Source organism: Dermacentor andersoni, chromosome 2 (assembly GCF_023375885.2).
Source record: "Dermacentor andersoni chromosome 2, qqDerAnde1_hic_scaffold, whole genome shotgun sequence".
NCBI lineage: Eukaryota > Metazoa > Arthropoda > Arachnida > Ixodida > Ixodidae > Dermacentor > Dermacentor andersoni.
This window is the reverse complement of record NC_092815.1, coordinates 132,343,086-132,366,907: the sequence shown is the minus strand read 5'-3', so window position 1 is coordinate 132,366,907 and position 23,822 is coordinate 132,343,086. Positions and strand designations below refer to the sequence as shown.

General features: G+C 45.4%; 1 protein-coding gene across 2 annotated transcripts in view; it reads right to left on the bottom strand.

The window, feature by feature from the left end:
- Positions 1 to 23,822, bottom strand: part of LOC126540717 (uncharacterized) — a 69,172-nt gene that overhangs the window by 18,066 nt on the left and 27,284 nt on the right. For both annotated transcript variants that reach the window (XM_055076245.2, XM_050187562.3), the window contains 4 exons: positions 19,020 to 22,678; positions 8,838 to 8,885; positions 8,659 to 8,741; positions 2,696 to 2,846 (listed from right to left, as the gene is read on the bottom strand). In XM_055076245.2, coding sequence (XP_054932220.2) covers positions 2,696 to 2,846; positions 8,659 to 8,741; positions 8,838 to 8,885; positions 19,020 to 22,678 — 3,941 coding nt within the window. The remainder of the gene's footprint in view (positions 1 to 2,695; positions 2,847 to 8,658; positions 8,742 to 8,837; positions 8,886 to 19,019; positions 22,679 to 23,822) is intronic.

The following is a 23,822-nucleotide window of genomic DNA, read 5'->3' as shown; positions in this document are numbered from 1 at the left end:
TAAGCTAAGACAAGGCTTAGCAAGCGTAGTAGCAATAAGCAATAAATTGCAAGCAAACAGTATGACTGACATGGCAGCGCTGAGCAACGATGCTCAGTTGCAATAGCACGGTGTCTAACAAGTTGACATTTTCAAATTCCTTGAGTTTTCTGTTTTTCCTGAGTACCTTTGCGAAATTCCCTGAGGGACACAGAACTTTGTTTTATGTCAAGACGGGCTGACACCATGTTGCCCGATGCCGTCACTCTCTATAAGCATATTAAAAAATAAAAAATCACTTAATCCAGTTTGAACAGTAAGGAGCCGTGCTTATATTCTTGAAAAAGAAAACAGAAAGGAGGGGTTCGTGAAATGCACAGCAAAAAAATTATCTTAGAAGAATGGTAACACCAATTATCGAATATTTCCAAATGCAAATAAAAAGGAGATGCATACAGAAGCAAATATTTTTGAAGATGAGCTATTTCTATCAACTGACAGCAAGCTTACTGGTGTGAGACCCGAACTTTGCCACAAGTGAGATTTTCTCTCAATAGCTGGTAACCTCAACTATCCTGAATATTGTAAGCCTGCACACAACGCCTCAGTGTTGTGTTTCACTGCTTTAAAGAGTTTATTTAGGTTTGTATTAGGGACATTTGCCTCTCAGTGTGAGCCAACACTTTGTTTTATGAGCTCAAGCACCTTCAAAGAAGCGGCGACAGGCTTTCTTTCCCATTTATTCCTCAATGCATAGGTCCTCCCTGTTCTTGTCCTCCTTCCGCTGCGAGTTCGCCCCACGGACCAATTGAAGCACCCTCTTGGTCAGTTGTGCAGTTGTGCAGTCAGTCTAATTTTTCGGACTCCCTAGGGGCTGTGAAAACATCCGAAAAATTGGACAGTCCGAAAAAATGAATGCACATCTCTTACTGCCCTTAAGGGTTAAATTCGCCGCAGGCACATCCGAAAAAGCTCCGAAGGCATGCCAGTACACTTATTACGCATATTGGTGCTTGTACCGTGACAGGAGATTGCGGGTTCTTGCGTGTATATTGGAGGAATACATACCGTTTCCCATGATAATTGCCTCTTCACACGCTTGTTATGCTTCACCACAATACTTTCGCGTATGCTTCACCGCGTAACATTACTGTACTGAGGCGAAGCAGACTTTCGGGAACCGGCACTATGCAATGCACCGTGCTTTTCGAACTTCGAAGCCAATCGCGAGGACCACAAAGGTGGAGTCAGTGCCATTCCTGACAGTGGCGAATTCTTTTAATGAAAAGCATGGCACAAAACGTCAAGAAGCTTAACAGTGAACGTCGAAGCAGCTAGGCCTAGCGTTGCCACTGTGGTGGCTATGGGAGCCGGCGAATGGACTTCGAGTGAGAGCGCCGGTTCGAGGCAGCGAGATAATCAAAACGGCAGTATTGGCTTTGATCAATGCCGTTTCGGACCTGCGGTCGCGACAAAAGTGCGGAAATTCGAACGGCGAAGGGTTCTCGCGTCCGAAATTTCAGACTTTCTTATACATTGACTCCTCTATGGGGTACGTGCTGGTGCCGCGAAGCCGTCTGAATTATCGGGCGTCAAGAAAGCCGGCCATTGACTGCACACTGGCAACTCCTCCAACCGACGGCACGGCATCAAAAGACGATTCGTTACGATCCCTCTCTGTTACTCGACCCAGCATTACCGCGACTTCCGTTCCCTTTCAATAAAGTTACAGCTCATTTTCCCTGATAGAAGCACAAGTTCCCTGAGTTTCCCTGAGTATTTCCATACGATTCAACATCCCTGAGAATTCTTGGTTTTCCCAGTTGGTAGACACCTTGAGTAAGTGAAGCAGTTACATTATGCATGCTTTGCATTGCAAGCAATGCATACCAATCAGAGGAAGATGCTCGATAGTCAAATAGATGCAGATGCCCTTTAAGAAACCGGAAACAAGTGCATACAGGCACCTGATTGTTTACAATATAGCCGACTAGCAAAGCGATGGCCGCCAGAGGCCACTGAGGTGGAGAGTAAAAACATTTTGTAACAGCCTGACATACAGCTTATCTCTAGTTAAAATGACAGATTCCCTAAACCACGCAAAATTAATTACCTCTTTACATAAGTGCTTCTGAAATTACGAATGCTCAATGTCATATTTTGCCTTGTCTCTGGGGTGGAGAGTACACACTCATTTTGAGTGTAAAGCCGAATGAGTTTCTCAAACTCATTCTATTGCGGAAGTCATTCGATTTTAATGGCATTAAATTTCATTGTGTAGCAATCGAATAAAGTCATTTGATGCTAATGCCATTCGGTTTGAATGCCATTAAAATATCCAGTGTATCAGGGGTATAACATCAACCGTTCATCAGGAACACTTCCTGCCATTTATTCTCAAGGCTTACAAAAAGTATCAACGGCGTGCCTGTCAAAGCGCCAAAAATGCATATAAGCACTGCTACGCCTCACACCACCTCAACCCTGAAGAAGGAGCTAGTCGGGCTCCGAAGCGTTGCATATTAAAATAAATTTTGGTTGAAGTTTTCTCTTCTTTTTTTGAAGTTTTTTCTTCTTTTTAATTCTCACAATGCGCAGCATTTGCATAATTATTTTTCCTCCTTTGATCTGAGGCACACACATAGAAAAGCCATAGATTCAAGCTCTCTCCTACACTGCTTCGCCACCCAGCTACAAAATTTTTAGCTTGACTCACCATTCATGGCAGCCACGTTGTTGGCAGATGAATCTTTGTGAGAGTAGCTGTCAGTTATTCTCTTTCCAACAGTGGTTTTCTGCAGCTCATTCTCCAACATCATCATCTGCTTCTTCATCTCTTCAATGTCTTGTTCTAGCAGCTTCTCCTTCTGTATAGTAGGCAAAAGGTTTGAAGATGAAAAATTGATCACAGGCAACCAAAGTTCGTTCAGGCATGTTCCAATAAGTTCGGAGCAACGCATCTTTTGCGACTACATAGTATGTTTAACTTGATGAAAAAGAAAATGGGACTTTCTGACTGAATAGCCATGAGAAACAAAACGATTAATGTTTTCTGAGAAAAAGTGGTTAACACGAAAAAAAATCGGAAAGCACGATCTGTACCAGAAGCATCTTTTACAAGTTTTGCCAAATCTACATTTGTGTTAGGTCCCAAAGTGGCCTAACAATTATCTTTTGAAACATTACGGATGAATGGTACTGATCTTAACTCGTTATCATGGAACATCAATTCTCTGATTTGGAGTAAAGAAATTAAGTGCAAGTATGTAGTGTCATTGTGATTGCTGCGCATCCTCATCATGTGCCATCATTAGTCACGAGCGACGAAAAGAATGTGCTTTTGTTCTCGGCTGGGATGGATGCCACACCCACCGCTCCACTGGCTGCTCTGGTTTTCCCGAATACAAGTAGGAATGATGGCGCATCGTGTCGGCCACCGTCACATTGCTCCTTAGAAGCACACTTCCAAATTTGAAATGGTCGAGATTCTTATCTAGCATGCAATGCAGAAACTTGTTAAAATCTTTGCTAAATACATTTCCTAGCAAGAACTATCAAAAAGTGTTCTGTGGGTGTGTGATAAATGCATTACCTGAAAAAATAAATATGAGTGTGCAAATATTTGAAATTTCAAAAACAAAGTGGATAGCCTCTCCTATCCCATTCGTATTCTATTTGATAATTCACTATTCTAATTGCTAAATATGTGTTTCTTTCCAATACTAATTTGGAAAACAACACTAGTCATATTATAGCCTTGAGGGGGACAGAGCAATGTGGGAAGAAAAGACTAGCATTCTGAATTCTGCTGCAGGGGAACTGCAGTTGCTGCACAGAGGTACTGTTACCTAGTTGAACACACTGGACAGGTAACTTAACTCAATAATTTCCATTAATTCAATAAGAATGGCTTGCAGTCATGCAGCCTATACAGGGTGTCCTACCTAACTTTAGCCAGAGTTTAAAAATGTGCAAATGCCACATAGCTGGACAGAACAAGGGTAATGTTGTTTGCCGTCGCTTGGACATACTCAAACAATTTATTTTCATTCCGCCCATTCGATAATGAGTCTTAATTAATTAATCAACTTCTCAATTATTATGGTTAGATGAAAAGTGTCAATGAGAAAATTGTAAAGCGGCATGAGAAACTCCCAATAGAGCTTTCCGTCACTCAATACGTGCTACATAAATGTGTTTTTCCAAGCCTGAAAGGGGTCTGCAAGTGCACACAAATTGCAGCTCGACTGGCCACTCGAGGCACTTTGCGTGTATTCGCAGGCTTCTTTCACACTCAGGAAAACACTTATGTAGCACGTATTGAGGAACAGAAAGCTGTACTGGGAGTTTCTCATGTCACTCTACAATTTTCTAATTGACATTCTTCATCTAATATTTGAAAAGTTGATTAATTAGGACAATCTAATTAGGCGGAATTAGAAAAATTGTTTGAGTATCTCCAAGCAACGGCAAATAACATTACCTTTCTGTCCAGCTATGTGGCATTTTCATATTTTTAAGTGCTGGCTAAAGTTAGCTGGAACACCCTGTATACGAGCTTGCTGTCACCATTTGTTACTTGGCCAGTCTTGCCAAGTTTGCAACCCAATAAAACAATATGCGTTGCTGTAGTATCACACTTGTTCCCTTCAACGAATGCAACACTATGCATGCATCTGGTGACATGCTGTTCTCTTGTTGCATGACTGCTATTGTTGCGATGCTCCAGATAACTAAAGGTGGCTTTCTGATTTTCAAACTCTTTAGTTGGCCGGTAGTGCTAATGTATGTAAGCCTCATGTACCTAAGCATGTAAGGTTCTTTACCAAATGAACTCTGTGCAAACTTTATTTCACTTTTTTTTTAAGTAAGAAAATATTCCACATTCAGAGCTCATTTTTCTCCAATATTCATAATCACTTGTGGAATTTCACTATTCGAACACCTTAAAGAAAAATTAGAGGGAAGCCATTTTTTTACTTTTTTTAACTCCCCCCACAAGGTGGTAATCTCACAAATAATTGTGAGCAAAAACTGGAGGCAAGACCAGCAGCAAGAAATTTAATTTTCTTCTGGAACAGCCATTCAGCATGGAATAGGGATGTGCGCACCACTAGTCGAATATGCATTGTACAACATGTTATCAGGCTGGAAAATATTTCAGCAACAGTTATGATTTCCAAACTTTCATTCACGATTGCATGAGTACGATCTGCAGAATTATGCATTATACATTTAAGCTTGATAACATATTTTAAACAGTGCTCATCTTGTAACTTTTTTTTTCAAGAGGTATGTATAATTAGGGAAAAGACTGTTTGCAGGCTCTAAAGAGGCACTAATTTTTAAGAAGAAATGGAGATGGTCGAGAATGACATAACATACCTTGGCCCTTTATTTATCCGGTTAACCTGGGTGAAACCCTTAACCTGGGCAAAACCCTAAATTTTACAGGATGAAATGAGGAATTGCTGGTGCTATTCTGAAAGCATGAGAACTGTGGCATGTATAGTAGGCGTGAAAAAGGAAAAAAGAAGAAGAAAAAGAAGTAGTAAAGATGTGATATTTCCCTTTGCATCTTTTTTCTGAAGAGTGCATTTCTGATATTTCACAATTTCTATTAAGTGCTGACTAACGCTTGAAATCTCCTAATTCATTTAGAAGCACGGTCACACTACTACAGATTTACCTCGATATAACGAAGTCGGTAAAATGGTCGATTTGCTTCGTAATATAGAAATTTCATTCTATAGAAACTCAACCTTTTATGCAAATAAATATTGCCACAAACCGATTTTTCTTACATGGAAAGGGCTCGCAGAATTTTCCAAATTATTGAGTAATCAAAAAAAGCAAATTTGAGTGAGAAAACAAATCATTTTGATAAATTAGGGGTTGGCGATGAATCATACAGTTTCATGCCACGCACGGCATCATCTTGGTGGTAAGAATAAAGCAAAGCCAGCCATGCTTTCACGTGCACTCCGTCTCTGCGACTGATAGTACCGCCCGCACGGGGACGACGCTATCAGGAAAAGTGCCAGCAGTGGGGAGCGAATGCTTCGCCTGCCTCTTGCTCCAACGGGTCACCGAAGCTCGAGATTATGCAACCTCCAATACTAAACGTGCGGTAAGACAGCTTACATGGTGCCACGCCATCTAGGCATGCCCACTCTTTGCATATGCGGCAGATTATCTCTAAACCAGGCTGCTTACAGCTTACAGGGTGTTTACAGTGCTTACAGCCATGCGCAGCCACGGCCAAGACGTGTGCCAGCGCCAACTTTCCCCTCACTCCGTCCCTCACGCACGTGATCGCGTTACCACAAGCTCGCACCCCTCCCCCTCTTTCCCTTTGCCTGCGCGGGAAGGCGGCACTCCTGAAGCCACCATCTTTCTTCTCTCACCCTCGCACTCTTTCACTTGTACCTAAAGCACACAGTGCGGGGGGGGGGGCACGTTAGGATTTTATCGTACTGGGACTTTATACAGAACTAGATGCGGCTCCACTTCCGCGGTTGCTCTTTTTGCGCGGTGCGCAATTTGAGAGGTGCATTTGCAAACAGCTGCATGTAATTCAATTGTTTGACCATTTGCATCCGCGGAAAGGTTCCATTTATTGTATCGGCATTCTTTTGCGGCGGCAGTAAAATTTCGCCATACTGAAATGGCATACAAACGCACTGTTATACTGAGGCTCGAAATGCATAATGTTCTTTGGAAAAGAGGTTATGAAAAGTTAAATACTTTGTTATATTGAGAATTTCGTTAAAGTTCGTTACATTGAGGTTTAACATTTTTTTTTGTAGCTACCCAACATGTGTATTTAGTGAAACCCACAGAAAGAGCGTCAGTTGGTGAGGCAAAGCCAATTCTATAAATTTTTTTCACATGGGTAAAATTTTTGTTAAACTAAGCTAAGGTCTGCTGCCTGGGGCATCAGCCAGCAAGCTTGCAGCTTTCTCATCCAAATAAATGACGGTCACCAGACATCCCCAGACAAACTTGCCCAAACAGGTAAAAGTGTACAAATTTAGTACGTGCAGTTTACTACTCCTGTCTTAAATGTAAAGAAAACTAATGGCACATAGACACTACTGCGTGCAATGGGTGCCATTGGTTGTGTGCTTGAGCTACATGCTTAGCTTCCAACCTGTGAACTCTAAAGTTTGTGAAAATCCCATGAACACCACACAAAAGGAGGGAGAGCATTACACGTGATTTTTAAGCTTTGCCCTAAGTACAAATCTTATGATAGAAACATTTCATTAGCAATTATTTTCATTTAGACACAATGCAAAGCAGCAACAAACATGGAAGAGCAGAGACTAATAAGCAACACATTGTTTTTAGGCCACGGTGACTTTTTCAGTGACTTTGCTGTTACTACTCTGCCTGCTTCGGCAAGCTGTTTGAATAACCTTACTTGATGCGAGTACTTCTCTGGTGTCCTTTTACTATCAAGCTACTTCCTAGAGCTACTTCCTGGTCAGAGATTGACAAGCGAAACTCCATTTGGGCCTTCTTTGCAGTACTAAATATCCTGATGCATTCAGCATTATTGCTGTTATTACAGGACAGCATCACTGCTGTTCTGTAAGAGTTGAGCAATGCCTCTATACCTCAAGTGTTTCCTGCCTGTGCCCACTGTATGTTGGATCTTGTTTCCTTCAACACATCCCACAAACGTTTAGCAGAGTAAAGTTGTAGGCCAATTGGCGAGACAGTGAATAAAACCGCTACAGATACAGGACAGCGGGACAACACAACTGCCCTGTGTTGTCGTCTCCCCCCCCGTCCTGTGTCAGTAGCGGTTTTATTCACAATGCCCCACAAAAGTATCTTGCGTGTATTTCTTGCAATTTTGCATCGTCACATCTTTCACCACCTTTAAACCGTTTTCGCAAACAGAAGCGCTTTCTAGTAAAATGATTCAAATTCATAAAATTTAAAACACGCCTGAATTTGTAAACTTTACAGAAAATTCAGGAGAGTTAGTGGGTATGCGCACGGGCCATTACGTGACCAATGCTTCAACTTGGAATTCCATTTTCACATTAGCACACCCTAGAATGCTCCGAGTGAGGTTTGCTCACTCACAGTGTTCATGTCAAGCAGCATAGGCTCTGCACACACAGCTGCATTTCACATCAAGTGCTATGATCAGACGCTGCCACCTCAAGACCTTCCATATTTTAGTGATGGCCACGTGAAGCGATTGTTCCATCATTTTTCTTCCAGGATTGGTAGTGGCAGTGTGCAGCCAGAATCGACGAGTATCAGTTTTCTACTAGCAAGCACCTATTTGCTCTTGGAGCACCCAAGCACTAGTATCAGTGCAGAGTTAAGATCTCACCGTGTATGCACAACTTCTTGCCCTGACCACCGTTTATTGCCATAACACCATTCCTAACTATATTTATACACTCCCAAGGTCGCATTGGGCCTCGCTCACATTTGTAAACAAGCGAAACAAATGTTGACATTTTAAAATGAACAAGAAAGGGACTTGGGAATCATCAGAACTGCACCTTACCATAAGTGCACTACATCTTGGAAAAACTGAAGAAACCCCACAGTATTCCTCAACTTGACGAAGTTGATCCTAAAATGAGTCTACTGTACTTAACCTTGTTCCAAAAGAGAAAAACAGGGACAAAAAGGAGGCCTGTTTCTTACCAGTGTTCTGTCTAGGCCTTCTGAAAGTGTGCTTGACATAGGGGTCGCCATGCTGCGTCCACCAGTATTCTCGGAGCTGTCGCCTTTAGAGAATTGAGATAAGGTGATACATATACATAGCTGATTCCATCACTGTGCACAAGAATGTGGAACGTGCTGGCAGCACAATGGCCACTCACCATCGTTCATGGAGCTGTCATGCTTCTTCCAGAGGCTGTGGTATTTCCCTGAACACATGAGATGCAAATGTAAAGTTGCCATACATTTTCTACATTCACATACATGCAGAGCTCAGTGATTCAAATGTGATACTTGGGCCACGTGGCCGTTGGCACTTGTTGGAGGGGACACCAAGCTGAAGCATTCTGATATACGACGAGGGTAGAGTGACTGCATGTTCTCAGTGGTGGCACAATAAGCACCAACCACCATGTGGTTTGAGTACTATTGCATTTGAATCACTGAGTAGTGTACATTCATGCATACAGAGGGTGTACAAGGTGTTTCAGGATGCAGCTCCGGATCGCCACAGACATTAACATTCTAATTTTATCTGTCTAGGCACTTCATCTTCAGCAATGCCTCTGTCACCTATCTAGCACGTTATACCAGGCTAGCAGCTTCGAGTCTGACACAGGCAAGGAAACCAGATGCAGTCCTAGTCACCTTACATGCTGCTCATAGCAACATGCACTTGGCCACCTCCTCAAACGTGGCAAAATCCTTTGTTTTTGGGGTGAGACAAAAGCTCATGGCCAATTTTCATCTGCAGGAAAAACACGTGAACACTGCCAGTTGTTAGACATCATACAGGCAGTTCAGTTTCTACAGCAGGTGGAGACCATCGTGAGCGATGACCTTGAAAAGCCTACAATGGCCATTGCTGGGCAGCTTTAGGTTTCAAGCAGACAGACTTTCTGTGTGCAAGAAGATTAGAAATCAATCTTAAGGAATAGATTTTGTTCTTCCCACAGGAGCTGTGCAACCCAAGAACGGCCGGCTGTGAACTTCTGCCGCCACGTTGACCTCAAGTTGGTGTCCTAGTCCCCAATACTTATATACCCACTGCACTGCTCTGTATGGGGGGCATCACCGAGAGAGGAAAACTAACAAATAGCCACACAATGCTAAAAACTCAACAAAGGCTGCCATTGTGGAAGCATTAATCAACATCAACAAGTACTATCTGAACTGAGCAGAGAGCCATTACTGAAGCCGAGTTCAGTTAATCACTGAGGCTGAGTTCATTGAACAGTTTTAGGAAATTGCCTGAGAAACAATATAAAAGTTCTAAAAAATTGGTATAATATCTAATCTTGTCAGAAATATTGCTGCTATTCCTGAAGGGCGGTGTTATGTCCTCGAATACCCCATGCACCCAATACATGCATACATTTTCGCATGTTCATTTCATGTACATTCACATTTTATTGCAAGAGAAAACCAACTTTCAAGCAAATTTGACTGCCAAGATAGCATTATGCATATATGTGTTAACAGCATCATTGCATACTGCACTGTTCTTTAGTGAGCTATCAAGAGTAAATACTAGAGATGTAAGCTGTTGAAGAAAACATTGAAAATTTCGGAAACATTTTTGTTTTTGTTTTTTACACCAGGATAAATTGAAAAAAAAAAGAAAAAAAAAAAGCAGAGCTTCTCTGCAAAATTCTGTTGTCGTGCCACTTCTTTCTTTGTACCTAAAAGTTCCTTTTTTAAAAGGCTGTCGCCAGCACCATTATGCCAATTGAGCTAAACCTCTGGCTACACTAACTCGATTCAAATTGTTGGACCGTGTAGCAGTGACCATGCTTGATCGAAACTGGGAAATTTGATCCAAATCAGGCGCTATCTTGATTCAAAGTGACTGCGACGTTGCGATGCTCTAACCTGCTCCAACCGTGGCCGACATGAAGTGCAGTGCACGGAAAGCCGGCCAATCCACAGAGCCACCTTCCCAGTGCTGTCATGCCGCTGCGGCAGATGGCACCAGAGTATCCGCAAACTCGACTGTACGGAGCGTATGTGAGTGAACCAACTGGACGGGCACTTGAGTGAAGTTTTTTATTTCTTGTAATCATGTTTTCGTAATTAAATGTCTATAGTCCTCACATTAACACGCAATTATTTCAGTCATATTGCTACAAGCGTGTTGTATTTGATTGTTTGAATGAGGTGCGTGGGCACCATCACACGAGAAAAGAGGAGGAAGAATGAACTGGGCTCGTACTGTGAATCTAACCGGTCAGCGCTGCAACCGCTGTTGTAAATATAACCTGCAAATAGTTGCCCGTCTTACTGACTCATTCTTCGCATAACATTGTGGTGGAGGTGGAACGTTGCCCGTCCTAGCCATGGAGCTCCGAAGTGGCCACACCGTCGTCTTCTCAGCCATGGCTTCCAATGGAACCACCCCGTCGCCACCTACACCTGCGGCGCCAACCACGACGCCCCCCTTCATCCACGACCCCCTGATGGTACCTTTGACCAAGCGGCACCCACTATCTCCGTTATTCAAGCAGTCGTGCGGCAAGAAATTGCAAACCTTGGCATCCCTACTGCCTGCTCTGTCTCCATGATCCTGGGACATTCTCTGCCCAAAATGACGTTGACATCAATGACTGGCTAAGCATGTATGAGCGTGTTAGCCAAAGCCACCACTGGGACCCTACTATCATGCTTGCCAATGTGATCTTTTATTTGGACGGGACACCGCGTGTCTGGTTTCGCACCCAGGAGTTCGAGCTCTCCAGCAGCGACATTTTCAAAGAGCGGCTTCGCGACCTATTTGGCAACCCGTCAGGTCGCCAACAGGCCGCTCGAAAAGAGCTTTCCACCCGTGTCCAGTCGTCGACCGAAACGTATGTCTCCTGCATACAGGAAGTGCTCGCGCTTTGCCAGAAAGTCGACGAGCACACGACCTAGTTTGACAAGGTGGGCCATATCCTAAGAAGCATCATGGACGACGCCTTCAATTTGCTCGTCTATAACGACGTTTCTACCGTCGATGCCATCGTCAAAGAATGCTGCTGCTTCGAGGTAGCCAAAAGCTGCCGCGTCGTCCCACAGTTTTCCCGGCTCCCAAACACCCCTGCCACATCCTCTTGCTCCGCTCTTACTGCCACACGACCATTTCAAGAGAACGTCACACATATCGTTCGCCGTGACATTGAAGCGCCAAGTCCGGCCCCTCTTCATCCACGACCCCCTGACGGTACCTTTGACCAAGCGGCACCCACTATCTCCGTTATTCAAGCAGTTGTGCGGCAAGAAATTGCAAACCTTGGCATCCCTACTGCCTGCTCTGTCTCCCGACCTGATTCGGCACCCATTCCCATTGATATTTCGTTCCCAGACCACACAATCCTGCTGCTGAATGGCAAACCCCAGATGACAAACCGATCTGCTTCCGCGGCCACCGCGTTGGTCATGTATCCCGCCCCCGCCGCACCACCTGGATGCCGCCTCACTGGAGCTCATTCCCTGCTCCTCGCCCATACGCCGACGCTCGCCGTTATTCACCTCGCCGTCCATACTCTACTTCTGATGCTCCTAACAGCCGCTCCTCCGTGCAATCGCCATCGCCTCAACGCAGTCGGTCCCCGTCATCCCAGCCTTGCTGCTTTTCCTCGCCAAACCGACGGACGGAAAACTAGGCCATCCAGCTCTTGGAGGTAGTGCTGCATCACGTTCGTCCTGCCCAAATCCTCTGTTGATGCTCTTCACCAACACGAACCTAACTGAAGTAGCTGTGAATAGTGTTCCGTTGACGGCATTAATTGATACTGGAGCACAAGTGTCCGTAATGAGTGCTAACCTATGTCGTCGCCTCAAAAAAGTTCTTACGTCTGCCATCACTCGCGCCGTACGAGTCACCAATGGCGCCACTGTTGCTGTTCCCACTGCTCCCATAGGAATTGCTGGCCACCAAATTCCAGTTATGTTCACCGTGCGGACCAGTTGCCCTCATGACCTAATCTTTGGGCTCGACTTCCTGACGACGCATTCTACCCTCGTCGACTGTGCCACCGGTACGCTGTGCCTCGAGCTTCCTCTTCTTTCAGACATTCGCCCCGAACAACCGAACACCCTCTGCACTACAGCATTTGTTCCTTTACCACCAAAAGCCCCGACCTTCGTAGAATTGGCCTCAACGACAACCGTGCCTGATGGCCACTATGTCGTCTCACCTATTCGTGATGTCCTCCTGGCGCGCGACATCTCTGTGCTACACTCCGTCGTAACCCTTGCCACTAATCGGATGTGTCTCCCCGTTATCAATTTTGGCTTGACGAAGCAAGTGCTACCTGAAGGCATAGCGGTGGCCATGCTCCGGTCAGTGACAGACGACCACATCACTGCTTTTGCAGTCGACGCGTCTCCAGATCCTGATTACCCGCAGGATGCCTTGAACCTCGACAGCTTCTTATGTCCGATGGTTGCTCCGGACCTCGTACCTGACCAAGCAGTCATCATATATCGCCTTTTGCTCTCTTACCGCGACATATTTGACACTGACAATCGACCACTTGGTCAGATGTCCCTTGTTAAGCATCGGATAAACACTGGTGATGCTGTTCCCATCCACTGCTGACCGTATCGCATGTCCACGGCAGAGCGGCAAGTTATTCAGCAAGAAGTAAACAAGATGCTCACCAGAGGCATTGTTGAGCTCTCGTCGAGTCCTTGGGTGTTGCCGGTCGTGCTCGTCAAAAAGAAAGATGGCACGTGGCATTTTTGCATTGATTACCGCCACCTAAACCAAATTACTAATAAGGATGTTTACCCTTTACCACGAATCGACGACGCTCTTTTCTTCACGGTGCCAAATACTTTTTGTCAATCAACCTTCGATCTGGTTATTGGCAGATTTCCGTTGATGAGCAAGACCAAGAAAAGACCACTTCCGTCACTCCAGATGGCCTCTACCAATTCAAAGTTATGCCGTTCGGTTTATGCAATGCCCCCGCCACGTTCGAACGGATGATTGACTCTCTGCTTCAAGGTTTCAAATGGTCAACTTGCCTTTGTTACCTCGACGACGTCCTTGTGTTTTCTCCTACATTTTAGACGCACCTTGAGCGCGTCGCAGCTATCCTTGACGTCTTCCACAAGGCTGGGCTCCAATTAAACTCATCGAAGTGCCACTTCGGGCGCCGACAGATTACAATGCTAGGACATCTCGTTGATGCTTCCAGAGTACAACCCAACCCGGAGTGGGTTCGAGCAGTAACAGCTTTTCCTCAACCTCAGTCTGTCAAAGACATGTGGTGTTTTGTGGGGCTCTGTTCTTATTTCCAACGGTTCATGAAAGCTTTCGCAGCAATCGCTCGACCACTCACTGCACTTCTGAAGAAAGACGTGCCTTTTACGTGGGGTTCCCTTCAGGCTGCCGCATTTTCACGCCTTATTACGATTCTCACCAATCCACCAGTCTTGGCCCACTTTGAGCCGTCCGTACCTACAGAGGCCTGAACCGATGCCAGTGGTTATGGGATCGGCGCTGTCTTATCGCAACACCAACACGGACACGACCGCGGTATAGCCTACGCTAGCCGGCTCCTGACAACTGCAGAGCACAACTATTCGATTACTGAGTGCGAATGTCTTGCTCTCGTCTGGGCTGTTTCAATGTTCCGCCCATATTTATATGGCAAGCCCTTCTCAGTAATCACAGACCATCACGTGCTCTGTTGGTTTTCATCGCTCAAAGATCCTACTGGCCGACTCGGTCGTTGGGCCCTCCGACTACAAGAATACCCCTATACATTGACTTACAAGTCTGGATGCCAACACCAGGACGCAGATTGCCTCTCTTGCTACCCAGTTGAAGACGCGACCTCTACGTGTGATACTGACACCGACGCCTGCATTCTCTCTTTTTCCACTGCTCCATGTCACCGACGAGCAGCGCCGTGACCCGTCCTTGCGTATCATCATTGAACGCCTGGAATCATCACTTGCAGACAGTTCCCTTCGCTTATTCACACTTCAAAATGGCATACTCTACCGCCATAACGTTCTCCCCGACAGCCCTGCATTACTCCTTGTGATCCCTAAACACCTTCGCTCGGCTGTTCTCCACGAACTTCACGACCTCCCCACTGCCAGTTACCTGGGTGTGTCACGTACCTACGACCAGATCTGCAGACGTTTCTTTTGGCCAGGGCTTGCTCACTCCGTTCGAAGATACGTAGCTGCGTGTGAGAAATGCCAGCAACGCAAGACACCATCGACGCTCTCTGCTGGGTACCTTCAACCACTCGACATTCCCACAGAACCAATCTTTTGGGTTGGTTCGGACTTACTTGGCCTTTTTCCTCTTTCTACCTCTGGGAACAGGTGGATCGCTGTGGCCACGGATTACGCCACTCGCTATGCCATCACCAGAGCGCTTCCTACAAGCTGCGCCACAGATGTCGACAATTTTCTTCTACACGACGTGATTTTATTACATGGAGCTCCGCGACTTCTCACAGACCGTGGCCGGACATTCCCATCAAAAGTTATCGCAGACATCCTGCAGTCCTGTGCCACGAGGCACAAGCTATCCATGTCATACCATCTGCAAACAAATGGTTTCACAAAGCGTCTCAATCGCACACTCACAGACATGCTCACGAAATATGTCCCTTCAGACTACACTGACTGGGACCTCGCTCTACCATTTGTCACATTTGCTTATATTTCCTCACGCCACAACACAGCCGGTTATTCTCCATTTTTCCTTCTGTTCGGCCGAGAACCAGCACTGCCCCTTGACACAACCCTCCCTGTTCATGCGGCACCGACCAGTGAATATGCACTTGACGCCATCGCGCTGAGCCCACGCAAGGGAAATTGCCCGTGACTGCCTTCTGAAATCCCAAGAGAGTCAAAGGCGTTTGTACGACTGGCGACACCGAGACGTGCACTTCCTGCCTGGTTCTTTGGTGCTTCTATGGTCTCTGTCGCGTCCGGTCGGCCTGTCAGAAAAACTGCTGTCTCCTTACACAGGCCCGTACCAAGTGCTTCGTCCCGTGACTCCCGTCACCTACGAGATCGCCCCTGACGCCCCATCTGCTTCCCAGCCCAGTGATATCGTGCACGTTACACGATTGAAGCAGTATCACCCTCCCAGTGATGACCTTTAGCCGCTCCGGGACGTCGCTTCTGTCACCGGGGGATTATGCTACACGCGTGTGGCATTTGATTGTTTGAACGAGGCACGTGGGCGCCATCATGCAAGAAAAGAGAAGGAAGAATGAACTGGGCTCACACTGTGAATCTAACCGGTCAGTGTTGCAACCGCTGTTGTAAATATAACCTGTAAATAGTTGCCCGTCTTACTGACTCATCCTTCGCGTAACAATATTCACCAGTACTTCACCATAGCATATATAGCTAAGTTTCCGAAATGGTTTGTCTGCGGTCGCACGTTTGGAAACATTCTGATGTGTGTGACTTGCCTACAGGGGGAAAGAGCTGCAAGCATTCTGCAAGTACTGTGATGCATCGCCTGGTTTCCATAAAGCTACAAACCTTACGAAACATCTGTTGTCCTGCAAAAAGTGCCCATAAGAGGTGAAGGAGCTGCACGACATTCCATCCGAAAACAAACAATCTTGGAGCTCGGCGGCGGCTTCATCAAGTGAGTACCAAAGTTCCGGTATCTCAGTGGAAGCTATCTCATTTAAAAAATCCACATGTCTCTCTTCTTTTAACAAAATCACACCTGGAATGCAACAAAAAATTGATGAAGCTTTGGCTAGGGCTGTGTATGTGACGAACATGTTGTTCTCTTTAGCGGAAAACGAGCGCTGGCTTGCTGCTTTCAAGATGCTTCAACCTTCATACACTCCACCTAGCTGTTACGTTTCGAGTGGCCACCTGCTTGACGTTGAGTATGAACGTACAAAACTGATGTGCAGGAGACTGATGAATACGACGTGCCTTACCGTATTCACTGATGGATGGACCAACATCTGCAGAGATTCAATCATGAATTATGTTAACGCTACACCAAAGCCTGTGTTCTACAAATCGGTTGAAACAGGCACTAATCGGAACACTGCGGCCTACATCAGCAATGAGATCTCTAACATCACTGTCTCTCTGCAACCACACACGGTAGTTGCCCTAGTCACCGACAATGTGAGTAACATGCAGGCAGCATGCCAGAAAGTTGTTGACAAATTTCCACACATTGCAATCAATGCATGTGCAGCACATGGGCTGAACCTGCTCCTCAACGATCTTAGGCACCTGAAAGCTTTTGAAGAAATTTATGAGATGTCCATGAAAATAATCAAATATGTGAAATGCACTCGCATAGTTGCTGCTGCGCTCCAACAAAAACAGGAGTCAAGAAACGGTAAAGGAAATCTTACAACGCTCAAATTGGCTAGCAAGACAAGATTGGGCATTGTCACCCTCTCGTTGCAAAGTCTTCTCAACAACAAGGAAGCATTGCAGGCGACTGTAATCGTGGAAGATATCAGGTGCCCAAACTGATACGCCAGGTCATCTTGGATGAGGATGTGTTTTGGAAGGACTTTCGCAGCTGCTTGGACTTTGTGACACCAGTCTCCCCAGCAGTTACTAAGCTTGAGTCTGACCAGGCCTTGTTGTCAGACGTCTTCAAAGTCTCATTCCATCAGAGGGGAGATCCCAGTGAGGCTGGAAACTAGGTCCTTGACGCAAGGAGAACAGGCTCATATAATGCATGTAATCAGCGGCCATGAGCAGTTTTGTGTGCGACCCATTCCCATCGCTGCTGATCTATTAGACCCAAGGTATCGTGACAAGAACCTTGGTGATGTGCAGACCGTGCTCACGTTTGACTGGATTTCCCTACAGGCAGAGCACCTCTCACTGGACGTCGGGAAACTTCTGAGTAACGTCGCAGTATACAGAATCTGCAAGGTAATTTGGTCAAAAGATGGAGTTTGGGAGCCTGTGAAGCACCTGGATCCATCCACATGGTCGAAAGGACTTTGCTTCAACCAACCCTTAAGTATAGTTGCTTGCGGGGCTAGTTGATTGATTGCAACTTACACAACAGCCTGAAACATAAGGAAGGGACGACAATAGAGACATAGTGAAAAGACCGCCCTTGAGCGCTCTGGCCTGTCGCATACTGCAGATTCCCCCTTTCTCTGCAGCCTGTGAAAGAAACTGGTCAGAGTGTGGAAATGTGCACACCAAGCTACACAACAGACTCGCAACGGATCGCCTGCAAAAACTAGTGTACGTGCACTCAAACCTCAACGTCCAGAAGGCTTTGTCCACTACAGTGAAGTGTTGACATGTGGAGTGGAAATTAATCGAATGCAGATTGACACTAATGTCGGTCTTGACACTTTGATGTGAAATAAATGCATTCACGTGAAATCGTGCCTAGATTTTGAACCCGGAAGCTCTGCTGGGACTTTTACGGTGCAATAATTTAACAATTATATTCTTTTCAGTGTTAAAATGTGTTGGGTTTTTCATAGCTCTGTGCGCGATCGTATTCTTATTTTCAATTTTTCGTATTTTTCTGAAAGAAAGTTTCTTTCGCGCCCCTCAAAATTTCATGAAATTTCACATCTCCAGTAAATACAGTATGCACTTAGTGCCATTGGGAAAGAGAAAGTCAAGAGGGGGAACAACACCTACGTTGTGGCTCTTGATACATCATTGCATAACTATGACCTACAATATCTATGCACATATACCCATTTTCAGAACTGTCACAACAGAAATGATGGCTACACAAGATATAGCCAGAACAGTATGATGTAATTCATGTTCACAGTGGTTAAAAGGAACTGACAAACTAGTAACCTCTACCAAAGTACTGGAGAATGCCCACAGCACACAAGCCTAAAGCTGGTTTTGGTGTTGTTAACCAACAAACTTGTGATCAGTTCAAAGTAATAAAGAGTTTAAAGATTTAAGTTTGAAAATGGTGTTCTCCAAAAGTTAAAAAAAAAATGGGCTCAGCTATTGATTTAGCTGGGATCTGGCACAGTGCAAAAAACATGGCTCAGCACTTCTGTGGGCTGATACACCAGCCTTGCCAATAGGTTCACTATGAAACCATCCCCATTGAAATTTGGAACAAAGTCATATATAATAAGCACTCATAAATTAATGTTTACAGCGTGTATAATGGTGAATATCTGTCAGAATTAATTTCTGCAAGAAAAAAATATTCAGACAACACAATGACCAATTTACATCTTGATTGGCATATATAGTGTACATTCAGACGCCATTCCTAAATGCATGTTAAAGATATTTCATAAAATAGTAAAGTTGAGAATTTTTCAGCACCCCTTTTACGCTGTTTGATGAACAAGGGTACATTTTGAGTTTAACAGCTTTTTTTCACGCACCTTGCGAAGGTGTTCCCGATTGCTCAGTGGGTCGCCTGATGTTGTGGAGCTTTTCTGGAGACAAGGAAGGCCTCTTTAACATTTGCGGCACTGGTGCACGTGGCTTTTTACCGACTTCAAGAGGTGCAACAGCTCGCTTAGCAAAAATGACAGCAGCTTCTTCGCTGTTGTCTTCCTGCACTGCACGCCTCAGGAGCTCTTCGGCCTCCGATTCTGTCACAGGATCACTGTCGCTGTCACTTTCCACGGCCATACTAGGCACCTGCCTGGATGACTTACGCCCTGAATCAGCTTTGGAAGATGCCTCGATGATTTCGCAGGAGTCAGGAGTCTCTTCTCGAGAGGTCGTGTCACTGGACACCAAGGCCTTTCTTGCACTGTTCCTGACACTTCGCGGAGCTGCCCTTCTGATGAGAATTGGAGAAGACCATGGTGAAGACTCCTCCGAAGTGTGGCCGTCGTCTTGGTTTGGGGCAACTACTCCGAGACCACCACTGGCAACAACATTTTCAGGGGAACACGTACCATGTGCATGAAGCGAAGAGGCCTTCTGCACATCGGATTCATCGCAGGCTGTTGCAAATGAAGGCGTCACAGAACTGCTTAGGTCTTGGTCAAACTTTGCTTCCGCCACTGGTCCACTAGCGACACCAGACGAATGCATGGTAGGTGCAGGCTGGTGGCAGGTGTTTTCAGTAGGCAATGCCTCAGGGTCACGACGCTCCTCTTGCATGCTGTGTTGCCTACGCTTGTATGATGGAAAGCATTCTTCTCCACTACAAGAATTGATGTCGTTATTGCCTGTCTCCATTTCATCATGTTTGGAACTGCAGCCTATGCTCTGTTTATATTGAGGTAGCACTCTTTTTGGGTGGCATGAAGGGAGACCACTACCTGAACATTTGCGTCCAAGCTCTGGAAGTTTCGTGCCCTCTCGCCTCAAAAAGGCTTCATTTTGGCTCTTTAACAGGGACTTCTCAGCGGAACACTGAAGCTGACTCTGATTTTCCCTGTTTTCGTGCCAATCACATTTGGGGGGATTATCTTCGCTTAGCAAAGGTCTACTGCTGCTTGGGAGTTTGTCAATATTCTTTGATTCTATCGATGGGGTGGTGTCCATCTCTTCAGTGTCCTCGACAATTGTCTTCAGCCCAAACTGTGATGCTTGAAAGAGGTTAGATCGGCTTGTCAGGACTGCCTGATCTTCCGTATTTTCGCATAGTATTTCTGTGCCTTGAATCTGCTTATTAGCATGGTGGGAGTCCACACTTTCTTTCGAAGTTTTCAGCATTGCAACCTCAACTGCTGGTGTTGTATGTTGCACAAAACCAAGCATGACTGGCTCTTCCTCAAGGACACTACAGGCGGCGCTTGCAGAACTGTTGTTACAGTGGATTGAAGTGTTTGAAACAGAGCCATCCTTAGTGTTATGAAGCACTTTGCCAGTTGCACCATTTTCAATCACTGCAGTTTGTGCTTGCATGGCATCAGGTGCTATCGACGACAGGTGAGGTGATGGCAAACTTGAGGAACTATCACTGAAGCTTCCAGGATCAAGTTCCTTAATATCAGAGCTCTCAGTTTGAGTCACAGCCTCTCTACAAATGATGACCTTTGTAAAAGGCCTTTCGGTGCACATTCCTACTTCTACGAGGGCTGGCTTTTGTGGCTGCCCTTTGAGTATTACTTTGATGATGCCATCCACACATACTAAAGAGAGGTGCGCATTACATGCTGGACAAGCTGATTCAGTATTAGTCACGTGACATGAATCCTCACTACCATCCTTGGCACCTGGTTCAACAACAGGAGTAACTATTGAAGCAGGACAACTGGTGGAACTCAAAGATGAGTGTCTGTCATTTTTGCTCATGTGTGCGCTGTTACTAGAGCAAGAATACCGGTCTACTTTGTTGTTTTCATGAGGTAACATTGTATCTCTCACTTGTGGTATACTGACTTGCGGGTCTGCATCACGGTTGGTGTGTATGACTGTAGATTGTGGCTCATCATACACTGGGGCTATATCTGGTTCACTAGCCGGAACCTGCTTCAGGCTATTGCAGACTTCTGTCATCAGTTCAAGGGTGTCCACCGCTCCACTACCGAGCGGTTCCAAATCCTGTGTACTAGCATTGAGGTCAAATGTTTTCCTGCTTGACTTCTTGAACAATCCTTCAAAGTCCTTGAGAGACAGTGGACGACCACTACTTTGCTCCTCTGACTGATTGTCCTCCTGGCACTGTCCATCTGGAGCACTGTCACTTTGTTTGGTGCCTTTACCTCCCAAACTGCAAAGGACATCGGCAGAAGATCCACCAGAGGTGGCTGCATTTCTATGTGTGTCATTGTGAATGCAACTCTCATCAGGTCTCACCTCACCAGGTATGCCTTCTGGTGCTGAATCTTTGCATTTCTCAGAAGCTTCCACCCTGTTTCCTTCATCATCAGAACACAAATCAACAATATCCTTTTCCTTCGCTGGTTCAACACGCGTTTTCAAGTGCGGTATCGTGCTGGTCTTTCCTGCTTGGCAAGTAATTGGCTCATCAACCTCGGGAGGAGGTTGCTGAAGCAGGTTCTCTTCTTCACTTGGAGACAAACGCAATGACGATGCAGTGACATTTTGCACCTTATTTTCTACTTGCGCCTTCAGGTTGGAAACATCCTTCAGAGCATTAGCATTCCTGATCTTTTCAGTGTGCCTGCCCTCCACATTTCCAGGCAAAGCTTTCACAATCACAAGCTCATGGCTTTCAGCTTCTGAAATTTTTCTTTGAAGTTCCTCTGCTTGCTCTTCCAACGGCTTCAGCTGTAGGTTGCTCTTAATCTTCCTTGGCCGCTTTCTTGCTGTTGTGTGGGACCTTCTCTGATTGACAACCTTTTTCTCAACACAGGGCCTGACACCTGGCGTCACAAAAAGCTCTATCTCAAGCTCTTGGGCATCATCCTTTTCTTGGGCCTCCTCTTCTGCAAACAGGTCTCTCAAATTCTCAAACTCACACACAGACTTTTGATGGTCAGACTTTCTTCTTGATGAACGCTTTGCCGTTAGGCCTGCTGCACGGCCATTCCCACGGAGCCGTCTCCTCTTACCGCGCTGTGCTGCTTGCACAGACTTTTGACTTGGGACAAACTTGTATGGGTCAGTGTCTGAAACGTCTAGCACCGAATTTCTCTTTGCTGAAACACTAGATTCTTGATTGGCCATGGTGAAGAAGCGGTTTGAACCAAGCTGTTTTTCTGCGGGAACTTTGCAGCTTTCCTGGGCTTCAGACCTTTCCTGTCCTGAAGGTGGGTTCTTCTGAGGAATGCTATCGCACTTTTTAAGCCAATCTTGCACCTTTTCAGATCGATTTTCACCACTTTCTTCCGAGTTTCTGCCAGTGCCCAGGTTGCATAGCTGCATTTCTACGTCAATGGGAGCTTCCGAGAAGTTTGAATGGCATTCCCGTCTCACTGAGCATGATGATGCCAGGGACACATTGTCAGTGGTAATGCTAGCAGAGGCTACTGATGATGACTTGGTATGTGCAGCGTGAATTAGCTTTGTTCTAGCATGGCCATTATCTTTGCCATTTTGCAAGCTCTCATTTGGTTTCTTAGAGCTATTACTTCCGTGAGACTCGCTGTCCTTAGATGCTCCTGGCTTGTCATGCCTGTAATAAAGAAGAAATTTTTATTGAGCATGTCTCCAGCACATACCTGTGAAATGACAGTGGCCATAGCCCAATACAGAGGGCATATGTGCTGCGATATCTAGAGTTTAAAATTTTTAGCTTTTGTGTCCTATAATTTACGAGGAGAAATGAAAGCTAAGGCAGATGCAAGCCAAGGCATCAGTTATCCTATTTATTCTAATATAAGGCCAGTTTTGTTCCCCCAGAATCCTTAGCTTTGAAGGTACCCTCCGCCTTATATATCAGGCTGATAGATTGTTACTGTTTTAATATGGCGGCTGCAGTGCGTCATCTCTGGTGATCCAGACATTAAATGACAGCACGAATTGTAGCAACTAATTTGGCATGTAAGGCATTACCATATTTTTGCACATATAGCCCTCATTGAGAATTAAACAACTTAAAGGCCAACTCCAGCGACATACAGGTGTTCATGAACCTTGATAAAATTTTGAATTTATGTTCTATTTCGCACTCCAATTATCTGTGCCAAAGTATATAACTGCAAGTCATTTAGTTTTCATGAAAATGAATAGTGAAGATTGGTTGCGTATTCCCGACTTGTGCCCATGAACGTATGACTTTTTACTGGCCACCTTGTGTTTGTCACTGCCACCTCACCCAGAAACGATGACTGGCTCCTTTTTCTACAGGACGACCACCAACAATCGTTTTGACAGACATGGTAACTAGTGCTTCTCTTCGTCTTGCCACAGTACAATGTGTTAAGCTTGGGGCACGTCAGCTGCCTCACATGGTGGCGGCGGGTCAAAAGCAAACTGCGATCCTTCAGTGCACATATTGTTGTTGAAATTATCGGTCTAGTTCGAGAGAGCTGGAAAAGCTCCCCATGTTGTCAGGAGACACAGTCAGCTTCACTTTCTTGGCGTTAGCACCACATGTACTGCATATTTAGCACACATTCTGCATGTTTACATTATGGCAGTGTAGGATCTGACATTATCAACTTATTGTAGATGTCACACGGAGCAGCTACCCGTTTGAGCTTTGATACCTCTTTATTGGTTATTTAGCATTACCGATGAGATTATAAGCAAATTGAACCACCCTACCAGTGACAGAACTGTCTATGCCATTTGAAAATGACAATATCCTAACATGG